We start from the raw sequence: 22920 nt of genomic DNA, 5'->3' as shown, positions 1-22920 counted from the left end.
CCTCTGTTGGGGGCGGAAAGGAAGTGTAGGAGCGCTGCTCGACTCGGGTACGGACCACTTTTCTCTAACATTTAAGGGCTTCATTTTAGGTTTGCAAAGAATTTCCACATATTTTGTTGCTTCAAAATGAGAAAAATCTGTTTCTCTCCCTCCTTTCTATCTCTTTCTGTTCTTAAATTTTAAATAAAATCCCAGTTTTTCAAATAAGGGACCCAGAAACAGATGTTGGCCAGCTGGAACTTGTTGTGATTGAAGTTATGAAATGCTCAGCCTTCAGTTGGAGAAATTAATTTAAGTAAATCATGGAGCATAAACTGATCTTTCTGATGACTTTTTAAAAATTGCTTTTTTCAAATTCCCTTCAACTAGTTAATTTTTAATTTCCCTGAGGATTTTAGTAGACATCCTATGTATAATTAGATGTGTTTTCATCACTTAAAAAAAAAAGCACTTAACTTTGTCTAAGTCTGCCGCATTGCAGTCTTTTATTCATTTTAAATGGAAAACTGGCACGTTGGCATGCTCTGGACACAAAGGAGATAGACATTAATGGAACCCTTTATTTAAAAGTCAGTTAAGCCATTCTCCTTCCTGAAAAATTGAGTCCTGCAGCCACGGTTGGGGCACAGTAAGGTGGGTGTCTGCAGCAAGGGGGAGCTGTCGTCTCCCAGGGCAGGTCGGAGTCTAAGCCAGCTGAGGGGTGGCTCAGCATGGCCAGAGAGAGCCTGAGCACGGACAGGGGCATGTCCGTGCAGGGGGAGGAGTGGCAGTGGAGATGGCAGGCTGGTTATATACAGGGGCATTGATCAGATAACTAAGCATGTAAGGGTAGCGGAAGCCAGGTTTCACACTGTTAGGGGAGTGAGAGGGAAATTGGATTGGAATGAAAGGTACTGATGTGAACTCACGGTTTTTAATCTACATAGATACAGAAAAGAAATATGGTTGTAAATGTGTGTGCATGACTAGGTGTGCAGACACCCATATATATGTTCTGGCTCTGTCCACTGAGATGTCCTGGATGCAGTGACATCCCAATAGCAGTAAACGCACCTAGCACTCAGATCTCGGCTTCTAGATAGCAGTTTTAGCTTCTAGGAACTGCGGTTCCTTGGAGAAGTGGCTGAGTTTGGGGCTGGGTCAGGAAAAGTATAAAATGAGCCTGAACATTTTGTTGTACCAGAAAGCAAGGAAGGGTTCAGGGAGTGGTGGGGACATGTGAAAAGGACATAAGCCAGTTTGAAGGGGCTTCCACTGACCAAGTAAGAGACAATTTGAGCATCAAAATAAGTGATAGCAGATTATAACCCACTGAATAAAATAAGACATCATGAGTCCATCTGGATAGGAATAAAGAAATGAACAAATCAGGAGTCTAAAGTTGATAATTGCATAGTATCAAAGCATTCCCTTCCCCAGGACTTGTTATCTGCAGAGAGGGAAAGAGGAACTGTGGTTACAGCCACCACTGCAATCAGGGGATCAAAGTGAAGTCGTGTGCAGCCTGGTAGGATGCAGTGAGAAGAATGGGAATAGCATTTCCCTTCTATCATGTCATCATTTTCACACCAGCGATGCATAAGCTGAATCCAACCACGAGGAGAGGGCAGACGAACTCAAATTGAGGGATGTCTTATAGAGTAACTGGCATGTTATTGTGTATTAAGATCATGAAACTCAAGGAAGGACCAAGATCTGTTCAATCCAAAGGAGACTGAAGAGAAATGACAATTAGATGCAGTGTGTGACTCGGAACTGATTTTTGTTTTGTTATAACGGATGTTACTGTGATGACTGGTCAAATTAGAATAGGGTCTAGGGAAAGGATGGGAGAAATGTACCAGTGTGAATTTCCTGATTTTTGTTTGTTTGTTTGTTTGGTTTGGGGGGGTGGTAATTAGTTTATTTATTTACTTTTTAATGGAGGTACTGGGGATTGAGCCCAGAATCTCATGCCTGCTAAGCACACACTCTACCACTGAGCTATGCCCTCCCTCCTGAATTTCCTGATTTTGATGGTTGCATTCTAGTTGTATCAGTGAAGGCTCTTATTTTTAGGAAATACTGAAATACTCAGAGGTGAAGGGGCACCAGGTTGGCAACCTACTCTCCAACTCAGGTTCAGGAAAAAGGGCTTCTTTGTACTATGCACTTTAGACTTTTCTGCCTGTGATTGTTTCACAGAAAATAAACAAAACCCCACAAGGTACTAGCATCTCACAGGTGTTAGAGTGGCCAGAATAAAAATGACCAGTGTTAGGGAGGATGTGTAGCAACTGGAAATCTCATTTATGGCTGGTGGGAACATAAAATAATTCTTTATTAGAAACAGCCAAATAATTCTCCAAGGGTAAATAACTGTCCTGTGACCCAGAAATTCCACACTAGGTTCTTTATGCCCAGAATATCCTTTCTGCTTTTCTGTGCCTGGCAAAACTTTACCCCTCTTTCAAGAGTTTGCCTAAGTGACACCGGCCTCGAGAAGCCCCGGTTATTTCTGTGCTCTGAATTAGTAGCACTAAGAATTTGTAAAGTACTTAAACCTTTCACATAGGACTTTTCTTTTTTGTCTACTGTATTATTTAGTCTTTGCAACAACTTTGATAGTATTGAAAGGTTACTGGAAGCCAGGTTTCTCATTATCACAGAAGTGAAAGGGAGAAAGGCAGAACGAAGCCTGTTTTATTGGCTGGAACAAAAGGTACTGAAAGCTACTTTACAGATAAGGAAACTGAGGCCCAGGGCACAGGAGGTGAGCCGGGAGCACCTGCTGTGTGCCCGCCTCTGTGCCAGATTCCTTGTCTTGGATGATCTCATTCAGTGTCTGCAAGAACCTTTTAAGAAAAGGGCTCTTTAATTCATCTTGCAGATGAAGAAGACTCAGAGAAAGAAGATACAAAAACCTGTCACACTGCAGGTAAGTGGCAGGCTAGAGGCCACTCTGCAGATGAGCTGCAGACTGGAGTCCAAGCCCACTTTTGTCTCCAGATCTGATTTCTAGACGCAGTTTTCTCAGGCAGTCAGCCAGCCAAAGGTTTAAGGACCTGCCATGGCATTTGTGGAATCACAGAGGTAGCCTGTCAGCCAAGACGGTCTAGGAGGGCGTCAGGTCAGTCCTGCCGAGGAACATGGCCAAGGAGAAGGCTGCCCACCACTCAGGCAGCTTGTGATCTCCCCAGCTGGCCTCCTAAGACTCCTTAAATCTGTCCCCATCCATAGCACCAACCGAGAAGACCAGCACTAGTTGGGCCCATAATTAGAAGACCCTGCTGAGTCCCTTGTGCTGATTATAGCAGTGCTCTCCCCTCTCTGAATTTTTCTGAATTATTGATGGATTGTGTCAGCTGTTTTCCTTCTGTTCCTCTGTTGGCCTGTGTCTTGTCAAATAAAAAAATGTGTATTTTTTTAGGATGTCACAAGACAACCTGTCTAACCACTCTACCATTCTTATTACCCGGTGATAATAACCACAGTGGTAATAGTGGTAGTAACAGCTAATTTTTTCAACTCTTACTACGCGCTATAGACTATGGAAAGATGTACGTATAAACCAGTAGAAAGATACTCTTACAGTCCCATTTTACAGATGAGAAAACATGCTAAGAAATGGTCAGCCATTTGTCATTTAGTAACTGGAAAAAATATGAAAATCTGGCAAATGGATGTCTTGTTCATGTCACACTAGTTTAAATATTGGCTAAGGTGTCAGGTTGCCAAGTGCTAAATCCCAAAACTAACATTTGATGTAAAATGTGAAGAAATAAATAATAAATTTAGTAATCACATTTATATATTTAATGTCAAACAGAACAAGTTTGTGTTTTATTTTTAAATTGGTTTCTCTTTTCAGTTATGTCATTAACTGGCTCTTTTGCTTAACCAGTTTTTTTTTTTTTAGATTTATCCATGTTATGTTTATCCATAATTTTTTCTTCCTTATGAATGAATAGTATCGCAGTGCATGAATTTACCGTAGTTGTTTTATCCGGTCTCCTGTTGGTGGACATTTGGGTTGTTCCCACTGTCTGGCTGTTCTGGATAAAGATGCCGTGAACATTCCTAGACAGACTTTTGTGTGGATTTATCTTTCCATTTTCTTGGGTAAACACCTAAAGGTGGAGTTGCTAGGTCAGGGTGGAGGTGTTTTTTAAGCTAAGAAACTGCTTGAAGTTTTCCGAAGTGGCTGTGCTGTTTACAGCCTTGTCAGCTTGTGCGGAAGCTCCTGGTGCTCCACGCTTCACCGAGGTTTGAGGTTGGTGATGTTTTTACCTGTTGTAGTGGGTGCGTCGCAGTGCGCCACTGCGGGTTTATTTACCCGTGCTGCTGGACGCCTTCCCGTTCATACATTTCCTTCTGTGAGATGTCTGGTAAGTCTTTACACTTGACCTGGTTGTTTATCTTTTTCTGTTGACTTGTATCGGAATTCTTTGTGTACCCTGCATACAAATTCCTTGTCGGGTATTTGCTGCAAATACGTTTTCCTGTTCTGTGGCTTGTCTATTCATTTTCTTAAAGGTGTCTTTTGATGAATAGAAACCCCTAATTTTGAGGAAGTCCAGTCTACCCCAAGGGAGCCAAGATACTCTTTTTTGTTTTCTTCTAGAATCTAGATTTTATGTTCAGGCCTAGCATCTATCTCGGGTTAGTTTTTTGATACAATGAGATGAGGCTGAGGTTCATTTTATCCATGTAAGTATCCACTTATTCCAGCAATATTTGGACTTCCTTTTCCTCATTAAATTGACCTGGCATTCCGTCAAAAATCTCTCAGCCCTGCATATATACCTGTTTCTGGATTCTCTGTGCATATCGTTGACCAGACTGTTCTTAATCCAGTACCTCACTGTCTTGATTCCTGTGGCTTTGTAGTAAGTCTTAAAGTCAGCTAGTGTAAGCCCACCAGATTTCTGCTTTCTCAGTGTTAGTTTTGCTGTTCTAGATCCTTAGTATATTTCCATGTACATTTTAGAATGGGCTTGTCAGTTTCTTCAGGAAACCTGTTTGGATTTTCATAGGGATTATGTCGAATCTATGTGTAAATTTAAAGAGAACAGATATCTTAATATCTGTCCACAAACATGGTTTATTTTCATTTATTTATTTCTACCTTTATTTTTAAATTTTTTTCTCAGCAATATTTTGTCATTTTCAGTGTAGAAGTGTTGTTCATCTTTTGTTAGATTTATTCCTAGATTTTTTTAAAGCCTCTTTTAAGTGGTACTGTTTTATTAATATTATTTTTCAGTTTCTCATTGCTAGTGTATAGAAGTACAATTGATTTTTGCATTTGCAAAATACTTTGTGTCTTGCAACATTAATTAATTGACATATTAGTTCTAGTAACTTTTTGTAAATTCTGTAATTTTTACATAAACAGTAATGCCATGCATAAATAACAGTAGTTCTATTTTTTAATCTTTATGCCTTTTATTTCTTTTTCTTGCTTTTTTGAGTTGCCTAGGACCTGGGCCTCTAGTACCATGTTGAATAGAAGTGGTTGGAATGGACATCCTTGCCTTGTTCCTGATGAAGGGGCAAGGATTTGTTGTTTCGCATTAAGTGTCATGTTAGTTGTAGACATTCTGTAGCTCTTTATCAGGTTAGGATATTCAAGTTCCCTTTTTGTTGGGGGCTCCCTAGACTGCCCTCAGGCTTCGTTATTTGCTAGAAGGACTCACAGAACTCGGAAAAGCTGTTATGCTCATGCTGTGGTATCACAGTGAAAAGATGCAGATTAAAGTCAACAAAGGTCAAAGGCACATAAGGCAAAGTCCAGCGGAAACCAGGTGCAAGCTTCCAGCTGTCCTCTCCCAGTGGCATAGCACGGACAGGGCTTAACCTCTCAGCAGTGAGAACGTGTGACATGGGACAGCTTGTACAGAGTACTTGTCAACCAGGGAAGCTTACTGGAGCCTTAGCATCTCGTATTTTCATTGGGGGTCAGTCATGTATGCACGGGGTACCCAGCAGTTGACCTTAGTTACTCAATCTCCAGTCTCTCCAGAGGTCAGGCTCGTAGAGCTTGGTCCAAGGCCCCGTCACAGATCGCATTGTTAGCATAAACTGTCTCGTGTGGGCCTTGGCCCCAGGTGTACAGAAACACTCGTTATCGTGCAGGGTGTTCCAAGAGCTTGGTGGTCATCTCCCAGGAACTGATCCAGGGCCAGTTTCTTTGTCATATGTAGAATTGGAACACCCTAGACCTGCCGAGTCAACCCTTTCCTGCACACCTTCTAATCCTAGCTTGCTGAAAGTTTTATAATGAAGGAATCTTGAATATTTCAAATGCTTTTTCTTTATCTGATGAGGTGATCATGTGGTTTTCATCCTTTCTGGTAATGTGGTGTGGTTAGAATGTTCATAGTGCCACATGGATTCCAATACAAGGCTCATTGTTTCAGAACCAATATTTTTCCTCTTATTAGCCACTTATTGACAATTATAAAGCACCCATTCATTCCACCTGTATTTACTAAACACTGAATGCCACGCACTCAACTGGGACCTAGGGCCACAGAGCATACACAACTTATGAAGTCAAGGCCCCCGCTCTCAGAGTGAGCGCTCCAGCGGAGCAAGGCAGACGGTAAACAAGTTAACTAGCGAGATCATTCCAGACCGTGGTGACTGCCGTTAGGAAGACGAGCAGGCGCTGTGGTGGAGAAGGCCTGTGTGAGGTGGGAGAGTCGGAGGGGGGGTGGGCCTCTGTGAGCGGGTGACATTGCACCTGGCCCTGAAGGTGGAAGAGAACACAAGGCGGTGGGGGGAGCCCCGGGGCAGGTGCCAAGTGCTGAGGCTTAGGACCTGAGACAAGGCCCTGCCATCAGTGGGTATTTAGAGCCTTGTGCTTTTACAGGTCAGTTTTTTAAGATAGGACTCATATATCACATATATGACATAACACATGCATGTGTATGTTCAGCGACACTTCTCCATTGGGGTAAAACAACCAGCTTCTTGGATTTGTTGAACCTGGAATAGTTGGCCTCGCTGCCGATGGGTAGGGAGTGGCGTCAGCAGGTAGGGGGGTCCTGTGTCCTTTCCTGCAGCCTGCAGCCTGTGCTCCCTCGCCATGCGCTTTGGTGCAGGGTGTGCAGTCCGCCTTGTAGTAAGTGCCCGCAGGAGGTGAGTGGAGTGGTCACTGGGCCCAGAGACAGCAGCTCTGCTCTGCAGTGGCACAGCAGGCTCGGAACAGGCGTGCGGGGTCACGTGTGCCTCCTTCTGCTTTCAGACAGAATCCTGTTGTGTAAGTAAATTATATGTCTACTGGTTTTTGCTCTTTAGATCTAAGCTGGAACCAGAACCAAATACAAAGCCAAGAGAATCCATGTCTTCTGAGAAAGTTTCACAGACTCTTTCAAAGGACTCTGAAGAAAAACCTGTCACTGAAGAATATCCAGGTATGAATTAAAATCAAAATCTCGCCTGTCTCTCTTCCTTATGACATGTTGGCAAAAACATAAAGCAGAAAAAAAAGGAACCTGGCCCCAGACATCTCATGGTGTTTGTATTTGCATAAGCAAAGGAAACACGGAAGAGGGAGCCGTTTTTGGTTACAGCTGGATCCTAATGACTGCTGCTGGGGCAGGGTGGGAGGATCCCTGGCACCTGGGAGCCCTTGAGCCAGCAAGGTCCAGAGAAAGCACCTGGGCCACCGTGCACACTGGGGGGGGTGCTACCTCCCCTGCGCCCCTGCGGGGCACCGTCCCGGTGATCTTGGTGCACTGTCAGCACTGGCTTGCGTGGGCCTGACCATCCTGCCTCGGGGTGGAGCACGTAATTTCAGCAGCCTTCATCAGCCAACTGAGTGAACAGGACAGAGCGCAAGTCTGGGTTCCATGTTTCCTGTCTTTGTGTGTGCTAGCTGGCCCAACTTCAAACTTACTACAAAGCAACAACAATCAGGACAGTGTGGTGCCGACACAAGGATGGACATATGGATCAATGGATTAGAATTGGGAATCCAGAAATAAATCAAGTGGCTCTGGTCAGCTGATTTCCAACAAGGGTGCCAAGACCATTCAGTGGATATCCACATGCAAAAGAATGAGGCGTGACACTCAAGTCACACCATGTATAAAAAGTAACTCAGAATAGACCGAAGGCCTACACAGAGCTAAAACCCTAAAACTTACAAGAAAACATGGGGCTAAATCTGCCTGGCCTCAGACTGACAAGGCTATGACAACAAAACACAAGCAACAATTAGGTAAACCAGCCCTCATCAAAATTAAAAGCTTTTGTGCTTTTCTTGTTAAAGAAAGAAAGTGAAAAAACCCACAGAATGGGAGAAAATATTTGAAAATCATATCTGACCAGGGATCTGTATCTAGAACATAGAACTTTCACAACTCTGTAATAAAATGATAACCTAATTTTTAAATGGACAGAAGGGCTGAATAGAAATTTCTCCAAGGAAAATACACAGACGGCCCATGAGCATAGGACACGACGCACAGCATCCTTGGTCATCAGGGAGAGGCAGATCCAAACAGCAGCGAGTGAGGTTTCACTCCACACCTACCAGGATGGCTGGAGTGAAGGGGCAGATAATAACCAGTGTCTGCAGGATGTGGGAAATCAGAACTGTCACTGGGTAAAAGCTCTCCAGGCAGGGGGACCGGCCAGTGAGAAGGTCTAGGAGGGAGAGATGAGCTTGGTATATTTAAACACACGTGCACACACCTGCACATACACAGACACTTGCAGAGGGAGGCACCAGTGAGAATGGTACAGGGAGAGGTGAGAGATGGAGGTGGGGGCCTTGATCACCCAGGGCCTCAGCAGCTGTGGTAAAGGTCTGGCTTTGAGTCTATGTGTAGTGAGAAGCCCCTGGAGGTCTTTAAGCTGAGAGTGACGAGGCCTGGTTCACATTTTAAAACCTCTTCTGACTACCGTGTGGAGTTGGAGTGAGAAGAAAGTGGAACCAAGTAGACTTGTTGGGAATCTACTGCAGGAGGCCGGATGCAGCCAGGTGAGGTGTCTCACCTGAGGGAGGCAGCGGTGGAGGCCGAGGTGGCCACGGAGAGAAGGGCCCAACCTCCGGCCGTACTCAGGAACTGTAGATTCCCAGCAGGTGGGACATGAGATGTGAGGGACAGAGAGCAATCAGGGGTGACTTCTAGGTTCAGGCTTGAGCACCTGGGCAAACTGGGATGAGGAAGGCGGGAGAGAGACCAGGTTGGCAGCAGGGCTGGGGGGAGCGGGCCGGGAGCAGAATCAAAGTTCTGGTTACACAGGTGAAATCTGAGATGCCTGTTGGATTTTCAGGTGAAAACAGTGAGTCTGTTGTTGACGTGAGCCTAGAGCTCAGGGAATAACTCGGGGCCAGAGGTGTGTGGGAGTCCTAGGAAATAATAGGCAGGTTAGAGGCACCGGCCTGAGGCGTCACCTAAGGGGAGCATGTTGGAGGCAGGGTAGGGGGCGGGAGAAGCCTCTGTGGCGCTGCCCTGTTTTCGAGGGCCTTTGACATTTCGTCTCTGTCCCCACCTCGATGCTGGCGGGTAGATCCCGTTCCCCACACCCAGCTGATCCCTCTTAGGGGTCATGTATCTGCCCTTTCCTCCATGCCTGCTGGAAGACAGCCTCTTCCTGTCCGTGGACATTTTGCTAAGGTTATCTACGGTTAGCAGAAGGATTTATAAAACCTGGGCTGTTTGGTTATCCTTTTGCTTAGGTTTTCAGTTTTTTCATTTCGCTTTTGAAACATGAGGTGTAACTTAGACAAAAAGACTTTAGGACTAAGGGGCAAAGTTCTAGGCGGAGGGCAGGTTCTTGCTTGTCATGCTCGTGTTTCCTGAAAGAGGCACTGGTCGTGTTGCTTTTTCATTTAATCAGCACAGTAGAGCGCCTCTGAGGTCACAGCTGACCTGTGCACATCCGACGCTTAGGTCTTCCTCCATATTCTTGCTCAGCCAGGTGAGGTCTTTGTGGACCCATTTATAATCTGTTTCCTGACGTTGGTTTCTGCGAAGACAGGTGTGGCTGTTTATACTTCCTGCACTTCTCAAGCGAGCCGTGGGTCCTGGCCTCGGAGAGCTCACAGTCGACAGGGAAGATGAGACTCCCGCCCCGGAGAAAGCGAGTGGTGCCGTCAGAGGGGGCACCCGTGGGAAGGACAGTCACTCAGAGGGTCAGGGGACTTCAGGAGGAGGTGGCCCTGAGAAACGAGTCTGGACCTGAAAACATGGAAGCTTAGAATGTTCTAGGCAGAGGGAACAGCATGAGTAAATGCTCAGAAGCCAGAGAGCCTGGGCGAGACATGGAATGTAGTCAGGAAAGAAAGGACTTCTGGGTCAGTAAAACTCACAGGCGAGGAGGGGTGGGCCTTAAAGGTGGGTGGGCCATACCGTACAGGCGGCCTTGAGTGCAGGACCAGGGAGTCTGGGCCCGGGTCTCTTGACCCCGCGGCGCGCAGGAGGTCTGGGCGGAGCACTGGTGTGGGAGCGCGCGCTGCAGGCTGATCCTTACGGCTGCAGGTCAGGATGGCTCCAGGTCAGGATGGTTCCAGATGGCGAGTGAGCATGTGTTCTCTTAACAAGCTTTCTGTTCTAGCTCAGAGCTCGTTTGTGCTTGCTTCCTATGTGGTGTTTCTGTATTGCTAATTTGGTGTTCTTACCCTTGAAAAACATAAAAGTGAAGACTTGAGGTGGATACCATAATGAGGTCAAGTAGGAGACAGAGGGCTGGGAGGAGGTGAGTGACAAGTGCAGATGTTCCTACCTGAAGAAGGTTGTCAGGAAAGCACCTCATCAGCCTCTAAAGATGCTTTCAGCCTGTCTTTTATAAATACGTCTTTCATATCAAAATTATGTATGACATTTATATGTGCTGTATTTATTATATCTAAATTATATATAAATGTGTCTTTTATAAATATGCCAGTTCTGGCAAAAACAGCCATCTTTTAAAAACTTGCACAAAGTCGTGGGATGACATGGAGTTTTTCCGTGATGATGTATCCAGAGTAATGACCATCCCTGGAGCACAGGGCCTGCCTAGCCTGCTTTCTCTGAACTGGCACTGTCGTTATGTTCTTTTCCCTTATACATCTCAAAACAAAAACTCTGGACTTCTGTACGTCTCATGGAGCTGAGAGCAACTATGGGGAATGTACTGAGTTTGAGGAAGAGAGGAAAAAGGAGTCGTGTTTGCCTTTGAGTGCTTGGCGAGGCACTGCCGAGACACCAGACACAAAGTCACCTGTAGAAAGAGCGGCCCCCTGCCTTCCACCCACCCCCTGCTCCCAGCCCCCCGGCGATGAGCCGCGCGGGCCTCTAACACAGCCCTGGGCGGCGCAGCCCCTTCCGGGTCCAGCCTGTGTTTATGTGCTCATGGTCAAAGAGTTCCTAGGTTAAAATGCTCACCCCCCGCCAGTCAGCAGTCCGTGCCCAGGTTCCTGTCCTGGACTGCACCAGAACGCTCCCAGCATGGACCAGCGCGCGGACCTTTGTACTAGCAGAAGATCCAAAACAACCAAGGGCTTATCAGTGGAGTTAGGTTACATAAAGAGTTCCTTTCAGTGGGATGTTGTGCCTCAATTTAAAAGAATGAGGTAGACTTATGTGGAGTGACGTAGGATAATCACCAAGATGCACTGTTAAGTTATAAGAAGCAAGTTTTAGAATGTTACTGTTGATATCTTTGTGAAAAGCACACTACCACACACACAAAACTGTACGTTATTTCTAGGCCGAGGTTGGGGGTGGGGAGAGGATTGTCCATTTGGTTTGTGACCTTTGCTGAGATCGTGGCAATACTGAAACTGCATAGGCCCTCTACCCTGCACGCATGTGCGCGCGCGCGCACACACGGGTCTAAACATTGTAAGGAATCGTGCTGCGGTGCCTGAATGTTGACCAACAGTGATGGACAGAGCTCTGTGATTCCATTACATCTCATGTTTCTAAATATGCCTGCATCCTAAGCCAACATTCTAAAGTGAATATTTTGCCTTCTGTCTGTTTTCAATTTTTTTTTTAACAGAAAAAATTCCGGCTGAAGCACAGCCTGAACTGGGAACCTGGGGAGATGGCAAAGGCGAAGATGAATTATCCCCAGAAGAAATACAAATGGTAATGCTTCTCTCTGCCTAGTCATGTATTTTTAACTAGTTTCAGTAAGAATAGTTCATTGAGTAAGAGGCCATCCTAAATGCCCTTGCCGTAACTTCTATACAGAGTCTTAAAAGTTATAAATAAGTATTTTAGGTACAATTATCCACTTGATTTCCTAATTTTTAGTATGCTTTTCATACATTTTAAATTTGCAGTAGCATAATTAAAGAAGAAATTGCCTTGGAATAATTTTACTAATATTAGATGTCTTTTCAGCAGCAGTAAAACAGTCTTCTGTTCTAAATGGGTCTTTTATAATTGCTTCTGTGGTGCTTTTTAATTGTTTGAACCTCTGGTGTGTGGTAATGTGAAGAAGGCGTAAATAATGACTGAAAAATGAAAAGAGTAACCACCTTAACTGCCAGTATCACCTCCTTTTAGTTACCTCTCCCTTGGTTGCCAATTTTAGTGTATCATCTCTGGGTGAATTTCAAAAGGAAAGTGACCAATTTGGCCAGACCCCTGCGCATTTGTTTCCGGCAGGGTCCGTGTACAGCTCAGAGCTGGCCTGGCTGAGCTCTGTGTGTTTTCTGCTCAGCACTGCTTCACAAACATTTGTTCACCAGATGAGCAGTTTCCCCTTAAGATCATCACTTTAAGAGCGTGAAGCTGATTCCAGTGACGATGCTGTTGGCTGTGACTTGGGGCTTGCTTTGGGGGGTGCTCCCTCAGAGCCTCTAGGACTACCTTTGGAACAAGAAGCAGAGCTGTCTGTTCCTTGATAGAGAAACATAATTCTGAGCTCAGGAATAGCTCAGACACTGTAAAGCAGCCTGCCAGGCTCCTGCCTTCCTCCCCAGCTTCTTTCATGGCCCAGAATGCACCCCTGCCTTGGAGCACATGCTCAGCACTCCCAACCCAGCAGGTGTGTGACCCGGAGCCCCGCGCTGTGGAGGGTGCGGAGGAGGACGGCAGTACGACCCCAGCCAGCCACTGTCACGGCGCAGTCCAGCTGAGAGAGGATGAAGAGGGCGTTGGCCAGGGAGCAGGAGTGAGGACAGAGAGGAGAGAGATGCTGGGGGAGTGGACTGGACTTGGTGATCGTTGAGGGCAGTAGGGCGTGTGAGGAAGTGAGGGGATGGGAAAGAAGCTGGGTGGGGCTTTCTAACTTGTGAAAACAGAACAACGGCAGTCAGGGGAAGGCTGGGCAGGCGATGGTCCTCCCATCAGGGACAGGTGTGAGGTGTGGGGCCTGGGGGACATCTGTGGGAGGTGCCTGGTGGGCAGTGGGATCCCAGGCTTGAGTCTCGGGCTAGAGACGTGACTGTGGGAGACATCTCACTGCAGGTGTTGGAAAGAGCGTGTACCAGGGAGAGAAAGGCAAAGGACGTCCCCAGGGGGACACAATGCTGGAGGGCAGGCCAAGGCGGAGAAGCCAACAGACTGAAGAACAGTTTGACCGTGCTCTGTTAGAGCCAAGTCATGGCCAAATCTCATAGTTTTCCTTCAATTTATACAAAGTAACTTTATGAATGTGGTCACATGACCACAGATCTTTGCTAGAGATAAAAATATGTGAAGCACTGTCTCTTCAGTAAGAAAGAATGCATTTGTATTTAGGCAGAACTTAGCTTCTGTTTAGGGCTTTTTAAAAATACACTGCACTACTTGAGAAAGGAAGCAGCTACAAGAACAGCAGCCTCCGTTGCTCGCCAGGGAGCCGCCTGGCCCCTGCAGGCGGGGGTGGGCAGCAGCAGCTTGTGCACGTTGCAGCCGTGCGCTTGGAAGCTGCTGGGTGCGTGGGGGCTGCACGGGGAGGCGGGCGGGAAGGAGATCCCATCAGCTGCTGCTCGGCCCCGGGAGAGATGGTGCGAGAGCATGGGCTCTGGGACTTGACAGAGTTGGATCTGAATCCTCTTTACATCACCTCCTGTCTGTGTAATTTGGGGGCGGGAAAATGAGCCCCACTGAACTTCAGTTTGGTAAGACTCACCCACCCGCCATGGGCTGCCGGGAACGCGGTCACGTACGTACGAGCGCCCAGCAGAGTGCAGGGCCCACGGCGGCTGCTCTGCTAGCGGCTCCTCAGAGCAGGACAGGGCTGCTGTGCCCGCGCGGAACGGCGTTCGCTGTGTGTGTTTGGAATGTGATTTAGCTGATGCCCGTGAAAAACATGTGTTCGAAGGCTCTTCTCTCCGTAATGACTGTGGCTGCCCTAAGCCTCCATTTCATCGTACTGTCCTAACTGGAGCACCGCCTGAGAACACGCCAGTGACCACTCCAAATAATGTGAGCTAGTTCGGTGTCACAATATCAGTGACTAAAGCAGTCAGAATCCGCAGGACCTCCCTAAGTTATACTGGGTTACTGCAAGTGGACTGGGCAGAAGGCTGCATTGTTCAGTACTTTTATGACAAGCAAATTGATGTTCAGGTAACTTCTTTCTTAATTGGGACTAATAAATAAGTCCCATATCTTACAGTCTGACTAACCCAAATCTTATTTAAAAGGCTCAATCCTGAAAATGAAGAGAGAGACATGCCACACCATTGGTTTTAAATTGGGAAGTATTATAGCAAATTGTGGTCATAATTCATAACCATGGCGTTGGAATTTTTCCTCAGGGTAAAATAATGAATTAAGCCCTATAATAGCAATTTAATTCATTATTTCACCCAAAGGAGCAGTTGTTACACTTTCCAAAATGGCTACAGAGTAGTATATAATTTGCACAATACATTTCCACTCATCCCTGTTGATACAGGTATATCCATGCCTTTGAGTTAATATAAGCAGATGTTTTGTGGTCAGGCTGAGTGCAACAGAATGGTTTGTGATGTTACGCAGAGAAAATACCTCCTTTCTGAGCCCACGTTCATTTTACTTACCTCAGTGAAGTCACTGCACTTACTGATGTATTCCTTGGGGTAATTTTTAAAGACATGAATGTGACTTCTGTTCTTTAATTAGCATAAAAAGTGTCCTTAACCCTTGTCCCCTTAACCCAATCCCCAGGTGGCTGGTTGGCAGGGCTTATGGTCTGTGGCCAAGCATAGCTTACTCATTGAAAACACAAGAATTGTTGATAGGATTTGAGCACCACCCGGGTGAAAGCTGGGGAGGGTCACAGGGCACAGCTGGGGTCAGGGGAGGGTCACAGGGCCAAGGGTGTGAAGGTGTTTGGCACAGATAAGGCGTGTCTTGAAGAGCCCAGGGGGGTTGGGCAGTGGGCTCCTGAGCCAAGGGTGTGGGCTGGTTTCTAGGCTGAGCCCCCTGTGGGTTCAGGCCCCAGTGGGCACATAGTCTTGATTCAGTGAACTGCTCTCAGGTCTTTGCAGACACTTCTCCTGGCCTCACTTTAACTCAAAGGCCTTTGTAGGAGTGACTTTCTTTTTAAAACTATAGTGAAGAGGATTAGATTAGAACAGGATTTCTGTAACAGTGTATTCACAGTGTGGAGCCGTATCCTTTAAACAAGATTATAAACCCTTCTGGGGGGCCCTGTTGGAAAGTCTGACTGACTTCAAATGGAATAAGGCAGTTAAATCATATCGCCTAACATGCATGTAACACTGTGCGCCCAATGCCGCTCTGAGCACTTGAGCATTTATTAATTTATGCTGCCTCATTGTGGTAGGGACTGTGGCTGGCCCCATTTTACAGAAAACGCCCAAGTCCTGGACTCTCAGCCATGATGCCTACCACTCTTGCCGGGGGGTGGGAGGGTTGCTGGGGGCATCGGTCTGCACTGAGGGAGAACACTGAATTTTGGTGTGAAACCCAAACAGTGTAGAGTGAAACGGGCCACGGAGGGAGCCCAGCAGGATAGGCAGCTGCTGTCATGCTTGTCCGGTCCTACCTGCCCGCCTTCCCCATCATCCAGGCCCCTTGTCCCCCTTTCAGTGACTCTGAGAGATGAAGACGGCAGGTTTGTCTTCCCTGGCCTCGGGTAGCCCTGTCCTTGGTGCTGATCTTGGAGACCCGGCCACAGTCAGCACTGCTCCAGGGGAGGCCCCTGCCTGTGTGAGCTGCTAGCGAGCCCCAGGGGGCGCTGTGTGTGCACGTTTCTCATCCTTTGAGAGTGAAGTGACCAGGAGTCTCAGTGGCCCACTAGAATTTAAAACCAGGGCGGGGAAAGGGGCCTTCAAAGCATTTAATGACTATTTTGAATCCAGAATCTATGTCCCAAAGAGACTAACAAGCAGCTTACGTGTGTTTGTATATGTCTTCCTCCTCACAACTCTATTAAGTACTACAGTTATTCTCAGTTTACTGATGAAGACAGAAGCACAGAGAGGTTAAGTTATCTGCCCAAGCGCATACAGCTTAGCAGATGAAGGAGCTGTCGCTCCCCACCTTCAGGAGCAGGCAGGAAAGGATAAGAATCACCAACCACATCTGTTCACAAGGAGAAACTGACAGGCCACACAGAAGGCTCATGACTAGTCCTGTTGGGGTCGAGCGGTTCTTGTCACAGAAGGAATTCAGAGACAAGACGCGGAGGTTAAGAAAGCAAAGCAAGGATTTATTAAGAGAGAGGTAGTATGCTCTCAAGGAAAGAGCAGGCAGACCCAGGTGGGTGGCTGCCTTGGCAAGCGTGTTATGTGAGTGTAAAAATGAATGGCCTGAAGCCTGGCGCAAGTGAATGTGGTCAGCAACCTGGCCACTACCTGGTCTCCCTGCGCCCTGCCAGATCTCACTGAATGGCTGTGGGAAACCAGTTCTGTTGTTTTTTTAAATGCAGTTTCATTGTAACTGCAGCCCCCTAAACGGAGGCTGCTCTCCATGAAGCCGGCTGGCTGTTGGCAAACCTCTCACCTAAATCACAGTTAGACCCCTGAGGCATTTGTTTCTCTCACTTCCTCTGGGAACTAGGTATTTCTCAGGTGGCATCAACAAGCCATGGGCTGGGAGGAAATCAGAGCCAGAATCTGACCGACTCCTGACCTCCTGACCGCTGCTAACAGGAGCCCTTCAGAAGTAACAATTCCCAAGAGCCCCAAAAGGAAGCCACGTGCCCTTCAGTCGGGGAGCAAACAAAGGAAGTTTTGTTCCTAAGGAACGTTCAGTAACAAACCACTTCAAACCCCTAGTTAGTTTTGTTTAGGAACAGTTTAAAAGCATTAAAGGACTGTAGACTTAAGAGGGTAGAGCCATATTTTGTCATTAGAAAAATTCAAAGAAAATTTTCTCTGCCTAAATAAATAAATAAATAACCCTGAGTAAAGTACCTGAGAATTAGTCAAATTAGCACCTACATGCTGAGGTAATTGTATTTCGTCTTAAATACTGGACTCTAAGGTAACTGTTGACAGCTGATACTTTAAAAAGTGCAATTTTTATTCTCTTAAATAGCTTTTTTGATGCAGATTTGAAGAGCCATCGCAGTACCTTGTCACCTGCCAGTCCTCTGACCCAGTGGGTTTGGGATGGAGCAGAAGACTCTGTGTTTTGATGAACAGTGCCCTGCAGTATTTCAGGCCCTGCACTGGGCTTGGTGTCCAGAGGAGAGAGCCGGCCCCGCCCCAGGAGGAGAGACAGGCCCCTAAACAAGTGTGGGGGTGTAGTGATGCGGGCAAGTGCAGAAGAGCCTTTTAAAGAGAGAGGGGCTGAGAGAACATGGCTAAACCTGCCCTGCCGTGTCTGAGGACAAAGAAGGCACCTGGACTGGATCTCTTGGGACCAGTTGGAGTTCCTCAGCCAGGGGGTAAAGCCCCCATAGGCTGAGAGCTGGCCTGGGCAGAGGGAGGTGGGGGATGATGAAGGCAGAACTTAAAGATGGTGGGGAAGGAACGAAGGGGCTGGAGGGTGGAGAGGACTGTTAATGTTAAGGAGCCCTGACTAGGGGAAGTGAGGCCTCCCCAGGTGTGTCCGGGGAGTGGGAGCGGGCCAGGCAGAGTTGAAGGGTGCGGGACGCAGGGATGGGTGGAGAAGGGTAGCAAAAGACGCTGCAGGGGCAGAGGTGAGAGGACACAGCTCCCCTCCCTGGTGAAACGAGCCTCTATGTGCGGAGAGCCCGGCACGCCCTGGTGGTCTTTCTGAGTTCTCTAACCATCATCTTCTCCCTCCATTGTTGCTTCACTAAGCAAATGATAACCAGGTCTTCAGTTGGACTGGGAGCCTCTGGAGGGCAAGAGCTCCCTTCTCTCCGTTCCTTACACACTGCCCAGCACAGAGAGTGCCTCAGAGGACGTGTAGGTTTGACCACAGCTTGAATAGATGTCAAAAACAGAACATGTGTGTGGCTTTTTCAAATGTATGTGGGTTCAATACGTTTCCCACCCACAATCACACAGGAAGTTTGGGACACACACAACTTAGTAGACGGCAGAAAATGGTTAACGTCCTGAGGGGCTTTCAGAAGACGCTAGGCCAGGGTTAGAAAGCGGAGAAGTACCTCTGAGCTCCAAGGCCTAGGACAGTATCTCGGAGAAGGTGACCTGTGAGCTGGGGACATGTGGGACAGGTTGGGGAGGAGATGGAGGAGTGGGCACATGTAGACAGAGCTGCCCTCATGGACCACACGGTGAGGAGAAGCTCTTCTGGGCCCCACACCACGGTGACACTTGCGATGCGCCGTCCCTGCGCCTGGCCAGTATCGAGCGGGCAAGGATGGTCAGGGTGGTGCCCTTGCACAGACTGAGCCCTGAGGCCTGGTGCCAGTCCAAGCACTGGGAATACCGCTCCTCCGGCTCCTGGGCCTCCATCCCTGTCGTGGTGGATTAGCAAAGCAGGGCCCTGAAGTCAGACCGCATGCCAGTACAGTCCTGCCCCTGCCCAGCTCTCGGTACAGCCAGGCGCCCTCCTGCTCTATTTAAACACGAAGGCAGCAGAGGCAGAAAACAAAGGCCGGTAGAGCCCAGAGAGAAGGGGGCAGGCGGGGAGCACGGCTGAGGCCACCCCGCACGCCTCTGCACTCTGGTCACAGTCATCAGGCCAGCCTGCAGCTCAGAGGAGTGAGGCGGAGCAGTCCGGCCACAGGCAGCCCTGCTGCTCTGCAGGGCTCTGTGTGCTCCCTGAAGCCTGGGTACTCTCACGCTGACACTCAGTGTCTTGGAAAGAGGGACTTGGTGGTTGATTGTCGGAGGGCAGATCAAAGGTTTCCAGACAGACACGCCTTGCTAGACACTAGCCTTTGGCTGTGTTGCTTTTGAGACCGGAGTTCAGTATGATGTCATCCTTATGTATTTGTTTCCTTACAGTTTGAACAAGAAAATCAGCGCCTAATTGGTGAAATGAACAGCCTGTTTGATGAAGTGAGGTACGCACGTGGTTGCTTTGTGAGCTGATGGCCCAGTTTCCAACTTCCCCAGAAACTAGGAACTTCATTCATTTACTTTGGTGCCCAGGCATCCACATGTGGCCCTTGGGCCAAGTGTAGCCCCCGGGAGCCGTTTCGGGGGTCAAGGAAGACGGCCCGAATTCACTGACTCCCCTCAACTTGTGGGCCAGTGCGGTAGCCCCCTGCAGGCTGCCACGAGGCTCCCAGGTGCTGCCACCCCATCCCAGGGGCTCGGTCAGTGACAGCAAACTGCACCACCTGTGATCACCGCCACGTGGGCGCGGTTTACATTTAACTCCTCTGAGATGAAAGGGGACCTCTAACCTGCTGAGCAGTAACAAAATTGGGTCATCGACATAGTCTGACGTTTTCTTTTGAATCCCCACCCCGTGTCACTGTGGTTGCGGGGACAGGGCTCAGCGTTAGAAGAGGGTTTGCAGCTGGGGCCCAGGCAGGGGCCCCTCAGGTCAGCTTATGCAAGGGTGGGAGGGTGGATTTCCAAACAGTCCAGTGCGCCCCACTAAACTGAGGGACATTAAAAGGGAACCAGTGAGTGGCGTGAACCTTCTCTGCCCGTGTTCTCCTCCCCTGAGCCTGACACGGTGTCCCCTCCCTCTCTCATGGATGACATGGTGTTCCCTCTCCCCTCTGCCTTCACTTAGAAGACATGATTTCTTTGGAAATGTATGACACTGCTGTTAAGATCACCAGGTACTAACAGGTAATGTGTAACCTATTTTTTTTTATGAAGGCAAATCGAAGGGAAAGTGGTTGAAATTTCCAGACTCCAGGAGATATTCACAGAGAAGGTTTTACAACAGGTAAGAAAAACCAAAGTTGTTTTAAGTTTTAGCTTCAAAGAGGAATAAACTCACCTCGGGGCGTTTCTCCCGAGGTCGTCCGGCCTCTGCAGCTGGCGCACACGGGGAGGGCCTCCCAGTCCCGGGAGCAGCCTTGGCAAACGGGAGTGGCTCTCCACGGGCCCCTGTCCTGTGCGGCAGAGCGCCCAGATGAGGGAGGCAGGCGATCTTGGTTCTGGATGCCCTCGGGGAAGCCGGGCAGCCTCTCTGAGCTATGGTTTTTTACCTATAAATTGGAGTGACCCTTGCGTGGTTGTCGTGAGGTTCAGAGAAGACCCCCCGGAAAGCACCCAGCTCAGTGCCCGGTGGTAGCAGCTTTTCAGTCAGTGATGTTACAAGTGCTGACTCGACTGTCTCAAAATACCCTGCCATCTCAGTGTCCTGTCCTCACAGGACACGTGATTGTTCTTGTGAGCGGATTTTCATGTTATCCAGCCGATAAATGGCCCAAAATTTTAGACACCTGATAAATTTTCCCTTTTGTTTTTAGAATCCACATATTGTGGAAGAGCTTGAAAGACAAAATCATTTTTCTTCATTGTCCCCTTGGCTTAAGATACTCCACTCACAAAATTTCCCCAAAACTACACGGCCAGAGTCAGTCATTGCAAATTGGGTGCATAGAGCTGTTTGGGTTCGGGGGAGCTGGCCTTTTTGCTAGCACATGGAAGGAACTAGTCTAGGATGTGTGTGCTGATCTTCACTTAGAAGCCCGGTGGCCATCAGTCCAGCCGCCTGACACAGAACCACTCACGTTTTCCCTCTCACAGCGCCCACTTGTCCTTAGAGGCAGCTTGGTGTGGCGAAAGGAGCCCAGAACCCAGGTGGGGGCAGACACCCCCACCTGGTTCCCCACGGCGCATCCAGCATCCATCGCGTGAGCTGCGGCTCTCCCATGCCCCAACGCCCTCTGCAGAAAGGGGCCGAGTCGCTCTCAGCCACTCTCTCACCGCCGGGAATTGCCTGGCCTGACACAGGCTCCCGACATGGGAACCGTTGTCATTCTGGGTGTGGCTGCAGCAGGCCTGGGCAGCGCGCAGAGCCGCTGGCCTGGGGAGCCTGACCGCAGTGTGGCTGACATGCGGTGATACTCAGAGGGCTTGGGTGGCCCAAATGCAGTGAGAGCTGTTTTACTTTTTGCAGCCATTGCTTCTGCTCCTACACTGAGCCTGATCAACACAGAGTTCTGACTGCCATTCACACTTGATTCTTGGTTGGGGGCTGGTTCTTGGTTAGGAAGCCACTGTTCCAGAGTTCCAAACGCGTGCCCGGGCCACAGCTCACAGCTGCACACTGCGTCACACCCCAGGGCGGACTGCACAGGGACTTGAGGGCACAGGCTGAGCCTTACCTGGCCTCCCAGGAGTTGCCAAGACCTGAGAAGAGTTGAGTCTATCTGGGAGTTTTCATCCACATTCAACGTGGTTCTTCCCGACGTCTCTCATGGGAGCATCGGCTGTGGTCAGTGAGCTCCCACTTGGAGATTCTCCCCAAAAGTGCGGTTACAGAGAACAAAGCCATCCCTGGCCCTTCCATCCTTGGACTGTGTGACATCCACTGCTGCAATCAGGTGGCAAAAGGCTGCTTTCCTCTCTGTGGTACTGAGTCAGTCAGGCATCCCTAAAACGTAAGTGCCCACTTACACCCCCGCCCCACGGCCCTGAGGAGGCCGAGGTGGGCAGTCCTGCTCCCCAGGCCCCGGCCTTGCTCACAGCCTGTGCAGCGGTGGTGATTAGCCAGGCGCTCCTTAGGCCAGGATCCCATGTGTAAGCTTTCCAGTCATCTGGAGTAAAATTTTTGGCAAACATCCTGCATCCTGTTGTGATTTTTAAGCTTTAGCTTTTTTTGAGAGAAAACACAGTGATGTGCACCGCACCTTTTGGAAGCCAGCATATGCTTTAAAGCACATGCACTTGGAAGCCCCTGGCATGTGGCAGCTGCTCTGCGATCGCAGCTCTTATGTGTTTGTCCTGTATGGTCCGGTGAGAAGACAGGAAGCCAGCAAGCGGGGGAGGGCGCACGGGCACGGGGTCCAGTTCCAGTCCTGCCACTTGGGTGCTGTGTGACTTGGGGCAAGTTATTAAGCTTCTCTGAGCCTTAAGCTTCCCTTTTGTAAATGGGAGTGTTGCCTACCTCTCAGGGTGCTGTGAGGATCCACGGGGCCTCACCCTCAGTCAGCGGCAGCTGCTGTTTCTGTCGTAACAGAGACTCGGTGATGGGGCAGCGGCTGAATTTATGTGCCACTTTTCTTCCACAGGAAGCTGAGATTGATAATATTCACCAACTAGTAGTCGGAGCAACCGAGAATATCAAGGAGGGCAATGAAGACATCAGAGAGGTGGGTACCCTCTGGGCCCCGAGTCTGATTTGGAGGGGCACCGAGGCTGGGCGGCAGTGGTCGCCTTGGCGTCAGGGCTGCCTGAGAGCCCGGCTGGGGCAGAGCCCCAGGGCTGATCTCACAGCTGTGCACTGCTGGTCCCGTTCTGTCCCCGCCAAGCTCGGCCCCTGCAGAGGAGCCAGCTGGGTTGCACGCGGTCACTCTCAGCAAGGGTCAGACCAGCTCCCTAAATCCAGGGCAGGTGCCACTGGAGAAGCTTGTTGGACCAGCACCAAGGACCAGAGCCCTGGTCACTGCTTACGGGGCCTCCACAGTTGACTCTGTGGCATGGCCTTTGTTTTCTGAATGCGGTCCTCGGGTTTGGGTGGATGTAGGACCATTTGT

General features: G+C 48.7%; 1 protein-coding gene across 3 annotated transcripts in view; it reads left to right on the top strand.

The window, feature by feature from the left end:
* The window catches only part of STX18 (syntaxin 18), a 111471-nt gene that overhangs the window by 87253 nt on the left and 1298 nt on the right, over nucleotides 1–22920 (top strand). For all 3 annotated transcript variants that reach the window (XM_031437436.2, XM_064488114.1, XM_064488113.1), the window contains 5 exons: nucleotides 7285–7400; nucleotides 11986–12074; nucleotides 19259–19317; nucleotides 20090–20159; nucleotides 22456–22536. In XM_031437436.2, the coding sequence (XP_031293296.1) occupies nucleotides 7285–7400; nucleotides 11986–12074; nucleotides 19259–19317; nucleotides 20090–20159; nucleotides 22456–22536 (415 nt within the window). The remainder of the gene's footprint in view (nucleotides 1–7284; nucleotides 7401–11985; nucleotides 12075–19258; nucleotides 19318–20089; nucleotides 20160–22455; nucleotides 22537–22920) is intronic.

This window comes from Camelus dromedarius, chromosome 1 (genome assembly GCF_036321535.1).
Source record: "Camelus dromedarius isolate mCamDro1 chromosome 1, mCamDro1.pat, whole genome shotgun sequence".
In the NCBI taxonomy this organism is placed as follows: Eukaryota; Metazoa; Chordata; class Mammalia; order Artiodactyla; family Camelidae; genus Camelus; species Camelus dromedarius.
This window is presented reverse-complemented; position numbering and strand designations above follow the sequence as displayed.